Consider the following 9,891-nt stretch of genomic DNA (forward strand, 5'->3'; position numbering starts at 1 on the left):
CTTCTCATAATAAAAAGAACATCCCTTTTGTTGTCCTTCAAGTAAACAAATACATGTCAAAAGGTGGACCGCTGAACCTGAGCACCAATATGACATACATACAGAGATTGTCAGAGCTTTAGCTGCAGTATGTCAGTAGAAAACACGGAAAACATAGATATTGAGAGAGAGGTTGATATCCACATGCAAAACTCCAGCGCAGATGCTGTGGCGACCATACGTGCAATGTGTCTTGTTACAGTGCGCCAGGTACTATTTTAGATCAAATGATTTTGATAATTCTGTGGTTAAAAAATATGTTTGTACTGCTCTAATATCTGGCCATATACATGGCAGCCATATGGCACCTTAAGACGGGATGTCATTTCTATGCTGTCTAACATTCACAATCGATGTCAAATGGAGCCAGTTAATACAAATAGGACCACAGCCATACTATCTAAATATATACGACAATTTGGTGGTTAAACTCCATCAGAAAAAAATATATAGTAGATGACTATAACTTCCCACAGTCTATTACAAGATACATTTGAATGGGGAAGACAAAATCATGTTTTGTTTAAAAATCATTGTACAATCACTAAAAGTGTTGCAGAAAATCAATGTGGATGCGAAACTAGGGTTAACATTTTCAAACCAACTTGGGTTAAAGGGGTATGAGAGAAGAAAATTGTTTCCAATTTGTTTGCAATGCATTCGAACTGTACGGGAGTTCTTTCTTAGTCTCTGACAAGCAGGTGAGATCAAAGTAAAAGTGGACAAAAGAGGCTCAGCGGTGATTTGTCAGGGGACGAGAGGCATTCCCGTCTGGGAAAGTGGCTGCAGCCGTGGCCAGACCCTCAGATCACTAGCTCACTAAAGAAACCAAGCCATGAGAAAAAGTACAGCAAAAAAGGTTCAAAGGTCACTTTGATTTGGTCTGGATTATTGGTAACTCCCTTTTTCTGCAAAGAGGCCAAGAAAAGGACCTGTGGCTAATAACCTTTGTAATGTCAGAAAATACCCTATTGTGCACTTTTTGGGGGAATTTGGGGTCAATTAAAAAAGAAGCCCTGAAATTCTTGCTTTCATTCTTCAAGTAAAAAGTTTCAAATGTATGTGTTGGTTGCACTTGATATATAGCATAGTTTTTAATAATTTATCAAATGAATGATAACACACTTGGCTGCAATAGTTGGGTGTACACTTTCAGAAAAAAAGGTTCTGGATAGAACCAAAAAGGGTTTGGTTGCTTGCTTCATATATGGCACCGCTAAAGGTTCTATATAAAACCTTTTTGCAGGGTTCTTTGATCAGAACCCGAGGGGTTCTTCTTCACTGAACCAAAATTGGTTCCATTTAGAGCCCTTGGGTTCCATATAGGGTTCTATATGCAACCAATTTCAGTTCCACGTATATATATAACCTTAAGGGGTGCCACATATGAAGCAAGAATATAATGATTTTTGGTTCTATATGGAACCTTTTCTTCTAAGAGTGTGGTATATACCGAAGCAGTCTTGCTAACACGTTTAACCAAATGGACCATGGGAGATGACACGTGGTTTAAAGGAATAATCCACTCGTAAAAATGATATTTTTTTTTTTTTTTAATTAGTCCATTGTTGACACACTCCCAACATGTTTTGCATGTTACAATTTGCTTTTTGAAAGCCCGATATCTTGAAAGATTGATTGCAGACATGCAACACATGTTGGGACTGTATCAACAGTGGAAGAATGAAAAACATACCAAAATACAGCTTTTGAGTGGATTATCCCTTTAACTTAGTTGTGGATAAAACTGGGGAATCATAACCAAAACACAACTCAAAACAACCAAATGAAGCCATGTAATCAAGCCGGACATTTACAGTTTGGTTCAGTTGTTAAAACTTGACTGTGCCCAACTTAAAGGGCTCTTCATTCCAAAAGGTTTGATGAAAGCTAGGTCAAACACTGTGAAAAATACAGTAGGTCGTATAAAACCAATAATGACTTTGTCACTAAGTTTGATAAGTTTTATTACATTTTCAAACCATTTAATCATTTATAATCCAAAAAGGTATTTTTTTTCAGAATAATTGAAGCATCAACCATTCAGTCTATCTCTTCCTTCCTCTCCCTCTGTATGTGTGTGTATATGTATGTGTGTGTGTGTGTGTGTGTGTGTGTGTGTCGCGCAAATCAGACTGTTCATACTGATTATTACTGAGATGCTTTGTGGGCTGCTATAGGCCATCATTAAAATACTTGCTGAAAGAAACAGCAGACCACATCTTAAGTGCCAGCAACCCACCGTCTGTCAGAATCAAGCCACATCAAGACAGTCTCTCAGAAATGGTGTTTAGGTATGTTGTCTGACTCGCAGGCGTCTACGATGCGCAATGCTGAGTATGTTATATGGCCACCTTTCTATTGATTCAAGTAAACCTCTTATATTTGACAGACAGAGGTACCGCAGTACGTATGGGAAGGGAAGACAAATGAACAGTTCACTCCTTAGAGAGTTTTGAACGATGGCCTTCGTCGCATTCTCTGGAGTAGCGCCAAAGGGCAGAGAGATGTGTGGATGGTGCTAATTACGAGAATGGTCATAATGCGACCAAGATGGAAGCAATTTAGGCAGTAGTCATTTCCGTGTTACTCTTCCGCCCACCGGCTGCAACATAGCCTGAGCCTTAATATTAGGAACAGAATAGCCTAGGACTTCACAATCTCAGACAGAGGAATGAATGCGCATATTGTGCAGGAGGAGACAATACAATTGTGGACTGCACTGGGGACTCAAACATTGGCTTAATGCCAATAATGGTGCTTCTCTGCTTGTTCAAATATGCTGGAAATGTATCATGGCGAATAAACTTTTCATCTTTTGATTATAGAAAAACAAGTCGATAGTTTTAGGTCAGTAGTGAATTTAACGGTTTGCTCTCCGGGATGGCAGTGATATGAAGTTCTGAGGATACCCGTCTGTGACAAAAGGAAGAATCCCTAAAGTTATTCTGTGGCTTGCCACGATCCGTCCTCGTGCGTTTCATGCCTTAATTGGAGATAGGCGATGCTCTCCATCAGAGGCACATTGCTTGAAGTTTCCGTTGTGAAACGATCACAACAAAAGAAAGATTCGGGAAAATGATAAAATACTAAAGCTTATAATAATATATTGATTTCGTAATCTTTAATGACACCTGCTAGCGTTAATACATTGGTAGGACAGTCACTTGAGATATTTGGACCACCCAAAAATGACTGAAATTAATATTTAAATAAATACATTTCAACTATTTGAGAGTGTGATAGTGGAAACACCTCATATATTTTAGGCTGGTTAGATTATCTGATCAAAATCCAATAGGAAAAAGTCTGAAATGTAACATCATTATGACAATAATTTACACAAACCGAAGGCCTGGGCAAACAAATGAAATGCTCTGAAATGCTCAGTTACATGTAATCTATCAAACCACTTAGACAACCGGTAGACTAATATTATAATATTATATGAGAAACTATTTTAATATGGACCTAAATAGGCGAAAGAAACTAAACCCTAAAAGTTGGTTTCCTGATCCCTGGGAGTGCTTGGTTAGGATCATTTAAATTATATAAAAGTTTGCAGATGTTTCCAATAACCCTATCTTTGAGCCACGAACCAAATGTTTTGTTTTGTTTAAGACTCCTACCTTCACCTGTTAAACTGAATTGATAGGGCACTTGGATAGGCGCGCATGTCTTAAACCACAGTGCATCATTTGGTCTTTGGGATATTTCAAAAGAGGAGTTCAGAGGGAAACTGCCATCAGATGGCTCGCTCTTTGCGATGCGGTTTTCCGCAATAAGCCACTGTGTGTAAAGCTGTGTAATTTTATCCACGCTGCACTCTCTTGATTCACGCAAGGCTGATACCTTGCCTCCCCCTTTCCTTTGTATCAATTGGTCGGAGTTCAGGCTATTGTCACTGGAAGGTTCTTTTAGATCTGTGGACGCTGTCGATCAGCGAAATCTCACGATAGGCTCCTTGTAGGATCCAGAACTTTTTACAGTCCACTGTAGGGAGAGCAAAGGAGACGATAACCGCCACGACGAGACCACACTGTTGTCAACGCACCGGCCCTAATCGACCACGGCTCCACCAGATCACTTCAGATAAAAAGACGGCAGAGGAACACATCTGCGTGCCAATGTTTCGTGGGCAGGATCATTACGTTTTGCCACCACTACGGCAAAGGCATACGCCAACTCTTTAATGGGACCCCGGAGGCCATTTCTATCCATTCTTGTCAGAATCTTACGATATACAGCCATGCCACAATGGTTATAATTCAGTTCCTGTTGTTGCTGAGTTTCTTGGACCAAAGCAAGCAGGATTATCTGTCTCCGAGGCTTGCTAGGACTTCAGGGGCGCCTTGTGCCAGGGGCCAGGCGTGTGACCCAAGGCAGCGGAGAGATGCTGGGGGACGCGGTGGAGTCTACGAGCACCTCGGAGGAGCACCAAGATGCAGAAAACTTTACTGTGCAACTAAATATCATTTGCAAATACACCCAAGCGGGAAAATAGACGGTTCTCTTGAGGAAAACAACCAATTTAGTAAGTATAGGCTATAATACATTTTGTATTTCCTTTATATGTGTAGCCTACGCGTAGAAAAAAAGGTTATGGGTAGAACCAAACATGGTTATATGCTTGCTTTACATATGACACCCCTTAAGGTTCTTCCAAGAACCAATTTTGGTTGAGTGAAGAACCTCCGGCGTTAAAAGGGTTCTATATAGAACCTTTAGGGGTACCATAATATATGACGCACGCAATCCTGTTTCTATCCAGAACCTTTTTTTCTAAGAGCGTATATATTTTGTTTTATATTGAAGAGTTCATGTGGTTAAAGAACACTGTTTGTTTCATAAGCATTTGAAAAACGTAATTATAACGGAAATATCTGTTGAATTTAATCATTTATGTGTTAATTGTGTGGCGCTGGAAGTATCATTCCATGCGATTTGGACTACATTTTCATTCATAGCTGCATTAGGTCAGGCATGCTCTTTATAAAACAGTATTCGCCTATGGGGTGCAGTAGATCATATAGATGACAACACCGGTAGGTAAGCTGTCATACATGTGATGCAATATATACCAAACTGATCACTTCCCACTGTTCCACACATAAACTGCCCCCCCAGGCTACTTCATCAGGGTCACAATTACGGATAATTGGTATACTGAATGGTTTCCTCTTGCATATTTGACTTGGGCAGTGTAAATAATGTTTGTATATCTTTGAAAACGTGACCAGAGGACACTTATTAACTGTAGTATTTAAACACTTAGGCATAGTCACGTATCAGGCAATAGAGCGCCCATTAGCCAAACCCAAACACTAAATTGAGGCCTATTTACATATGAACATCATAATTAACAGACAATGAGAGACACAAAAGATGGGTCGTAGCGGATGTATTTATCCAATCAATGACGATTATCCGAAACCACTGAATACCCTACATAGACTAATCAATGGGTGACGATAGAGCAAATAAACCCAAATGTAATATTTTTTAATCTTACAACTTCTAAACATCCAATTAGATCTTAATTTATCAAAGTTATTTGTGAGAAAATGGACTTTTGTGATGACATTTACATACCCCCCCAAAAATAAAAGATACGCAGTCAAGCTATTTAAAAAAAAAAAAAAAACATTTCATATACGTTGTGTTTCTACACCCGACACTTAACCAAAACGCATAACGTTTATTATCATGATATCGTCCAGTGTTTTTGTGCGTAATGGAGTCCGAGAACGCCGAAGCCTCTACACGTCATCCAAATGATAGCGTCATGAAGGACAGTACTGCTACTACTACTCCTATAGTCTACTATAGCCTCGATGCAAATGTTATTCAGAATGTATTAATGCATAACATTTGGTCTCGTCTTCTCAGGCATCATGGAGATCACAGCAGTGGATGTTGGAGTGGTAGCGATAAAGGGGATATTTTCCGGGAGGTATCTGGCCATGAATGATAAAGGACGTCTATACGCCTCGGTAAGTGTTGTCACATTTGCCAAGATACCTAGATATTCATTAAGAGGATTCGGGTAACAAGGAGCGCTATTTGATTCCATCTATCCCATTGGGCTGTTTATCTTGCGTAAAACTGCACCAAACTGGAGGGATTTCCCTAAACAACATATCTTATATGAGGCTTGTGCGACTGCTCCAACTAATTGGTCACTGCTCTAGTTCTCAAGAGTTTGAAGCAACCTATCATCAATGCAAGGCATTATGATCAATCACATGGAATGTGTTTGTGTGGGTGCCTGTGTTTGGTTTTACTATCTTTGTGGGGCCCAGAAGTCCTCACATTTTGCTGGTCCCCACAAGGAAAAATGCTATTTTAGGTTTAGGGTTAGGGAAAATATTATTTTGAATCGGAATAAATTGTTTGGTCCTCACAAGGATAGCAAAACAAAGTGTGTGTGTGTGTGTGTGGATGTAGATGTCAGTGAATCAAGGAGGCCTATTTGAATAGCTTTCATGTGAAATTGTGATCTCATAGATTCACGTCTATGTGTGTATTGGTCCAATGTCATTAATGAAATGATTAATGAAAGGACTGATTGACAATGATGAAAGGTTGATTGACATTGTGTTATCTTTCAGGATGTGTTCAACCAGGAGTGTGAGTTCCTGGAGCGGATTCATGAGCTGGGCTACAACACATATGCTTCACGACACCACTCCACCCTGCAGCCCCCTGCAGTGGGTGGCAGTGGCAAACGACGAGCCAGTGCCAAGCGGCAGTGGTATGTGTCCATCAATGGGAAAGGCCGGCCAAGGAGGGGCTTTAAGACACGCAGCACTGACAAAGCCTCCCTTTTCCTGCCTCGAGTGCTAGGCAATAAGGACCATGAGATGGTGCGAAAGCTCCGTGACAGCCAGAGGCCTCCAGCTGGACAGCAGAGTCCCACTATGGGCCGGGCTGAGCACCGGAGACGGAGACACCGGGCCCGTGGCAGAAAGGGCAGAACCAAGAGGCCTGGTGACTGACTGACACTCGCCACTGCCTGAGCAGTGGGCCCTATTTCTCCGCTGAGGAGCACCAGTTCACGGCACATGAAAATGACCAAAAACGGACTTACTGAAATATCTGTTTTTAGAAGGAGAAAATTTCACTTGGATCAGTCAGTGGCAGCAAGCTATACTTCATTGTACAAGCTCCCGCCATAATCCTTGCTTGAGATACATGCAACTCGAACCATCCCCCACAACTATTGCAATACCAACACAAGATTTGCCTGGGAATTCGAGTCAGGCACATACATCTAAAGTTAAATCTACCACTACACAAGTATGAAAGGATGATAGGTTTGGTGTTTGTTTTGTACATACACGTGTGAATGTGACTAAAGTCAACACAGCTGGATATCTTCTTACTGTCGTATTACCTGGAAGAAGACAAGTTATTTTTGTGTTCTTGTGGAACTTTTTAAAGATCAGAATTAAAAAATGTTTTTTTAAATTTCACCTTTATTTAACCAGGTAGGCTAGTTGAGAACAAGTTCTCATTTGCAACTGCGACCTGGCCAAGATAAAGCATAGCAGTGTGAACAGACAACACATAGTTACACATGGAGTAAACAATTAACAAGTCAATAACACAGTAGAAAAGAAAGAGAGTCTATATACATTGTGTGCAAAATGCATGTATATATGTGTACAGTTATTTTTCATATCCGTTACATTTATCAGCAGCTTTAAGTTCAAGTAAGAACTGGACATCATTCAAGTGCTTACAGAGACCAAGTAGGTGGTATGCGCCATCATTCAAGTGCTTACAGAGACCAAGTAGGTGGTATGCGCCATCATTCAAGTGCTTACAGAGACCAAGTAGGTGGTATGCGCCATCATTCAAGTGCTTACAGAGACCAAGTAGGTGGTATGCGCCATCATTCAAGTGCTTACAATGTCCAAGTAGGTGGTATGCTCCATCATTCAAGTGCTTACAGAGACCAAGTAGGTGGTATGCTCCATCATTCAAGTGCTTACAGAGACCAAGTAGGTGGTATGCTCCATCATTCAAGTGCTTACAGATGCCAAGGAGGTGGTATGCTCCATCATTCAAGTGCTTACAGATGCCAAGGAGGTGGTATGCTCCATCATTCAAGTGCTTACAAATGCCAAGGAGGTGGTATGCTCCATCATTCAAGTGCTTACAGATGCCAAGGAGGTGGTATGCTCCATCATTCAAGTGCTTACAGATGCCAAGGAGGTGGTATGCTCCATCATTCAAGTGCTTACAGATGCCAAGGAGGTGGTATGCTCCATCATTCAAGTGCTTACAGATGCCAAGGAGGTGGTATGCTCCATCATTCAAGTGCTTACAGATGCCAAGGAGGTGGTATGCTCCATCATTCAAGTGCTTACAGATGCCAAGGAGGTGGTATGCTCCAGAGAAACAGAAATACAGCAAAGCACTTTTTCAAACTAACATAAAAAAGAAAACAAATAAAAACATGGGAACACTATTATTTTGAAATGTACTTATGATGTGATAGTGTACTGTCTGTAAACTGCGAGAAGTACTTTGTATATTGCCAATGATATGAATATTTATTTGGTACCTGTGTTTTTTAAATTATTGATGAGATTGTTTCTACATTTACCAATGTTATTATTTTTTACTTTGTTTTAACCAACCAGGCGTACCCCTCACTCAAATGTATGGTAACAAGAGATATTGTCAAAACAAATTGTCAAACATTACTTCGTTTTGTTAATTGGTGTAACTGGCTAGTGCAACTGAACAGACAAAATACATTACATTTACTTATCAAATCCTCTTTTTCCATTTTTGGGCATGAGATCACACTCAACTGACTCCATTTTGTCCTGCCCATGACCACGTTTTGTACTTCAACCCATGTTGGGATAAACTCAGTTTTGAGTTTTGACACCACTGTTCCTACACCAATTAGGCCTAGCTTTGGCCTTCCATGTTGCTCATAGATTGCCATTCTGTTCAGAGCATGGGGGACACAGCTTCGTTCCACTCTATGTTAACACAAATATGTAATTGTCATGATTTTCATTTCACCACCAATCAATTATTTTATGGTGAATGTTGAGTCATGAGGCTATAGTGAACACTGTAACATGTAAACAATAAACTATTGAGTATTTGTTTTAATTAATGTCATATGGACATTTTTAACCTGTGAACGTTGTGTTTAAAAAAAGGCTTCTTGGGGTTAAGGTCTAATGTTAGCGTCTGAGTTACCTCTGTCAAGGTGAGGTGATTATTACACAGTTTCAAAATAACACAGGCTAATGATGGCAAAATTGACATTTTAAAAGCTGAATGGTTGTTTCTTTATTTCCAAGTACCATGACTTTGTGCTTAGCCTTCATCAAACCCAATAGTGTAATCCCACTGAAGTAAAATGGCTCTCATGGCCTTCCAGCAGAATGGAACTCTCTCAGGGGAACCAATCCCTTCTATGCTGTACTCTACCCTTCCCACTCATTCAGAGTGACTGCACCCGTTTTAATGACAGAGAAAGTGTTAGGGATACAATAACATGTTTTTAATTGCAAGCACTGTCATTGAATGTTTAATTCAAGTTTATATGAAAAACTGAACCTTGCAACCACCCACTAACTGTGTATTGCTAAATCTATAGGAGCATATAAAGAAGTGTTATCCTATACCTTGAGGGTCTGAAAGCTTCCTGAGCATGACAATAGAGCGTCTCTAGGGGAACCTGGGAAGCTGTGTCGCCCGAGACATTCTGCTTTTTTTCCCAAAAACGACCAAAGCCTCAGATCCAATAAACAAGGCAATCCCTCCTGAAAAAGAAACTGTGTCATAGAAAGTGTAACATGTTGCTATAGTTTGTTATGA

The 9,891-nt window shown here is 40.3% G+C and overlaps 1 protein-coding gene across 1 annotated transcript; it reads left to right on the plus strand.

The window, feature by feature from the left end:
- Window positions 1–4,197: 4,197 nt before the first annotated feature.
- On the plus strand, window positions 4,198–9,167 carry LOC115112796 (fibroblast growth factor 3-like). Its single transcript, XM_029639800.2, has 3 exons — window positions 4,198–4,573; window positions 5,929–6,032; window positions 6,651–9,167. The coding sequence occupies exons 1-3, from the start codon at window positions 4,297–4,299 to the stop codon at window positions 7,035–7,037; spliced, it is 768 nt and encodes a 255-aa protein (XP_029495660.1). The 5' UTR covers window positions 4,198–4,296; the 3' UTR covers window positions 7,038–9,167.
- The last annotated feature ends 724 nt before the right edge of the window (window positions 9,168–9,891 follow it).

The sequence above is a fragment of the Oncorhynchus nerka genome, linkage group LG28 (genome assembly GCF_034236695.1).
Source record: "Oncorhynchus nerka isolate Pitt River linkage group LG28, Oner_Uvic_2.0, whole genome shotgun sequence".
NCBI classification, from domain to species: Eukaryota; Metazoa; Chordata; class Actinopteri; order Salmoniformes; family Salmonidae; genus Oncorhynchus; species Oncorhynchus nerka.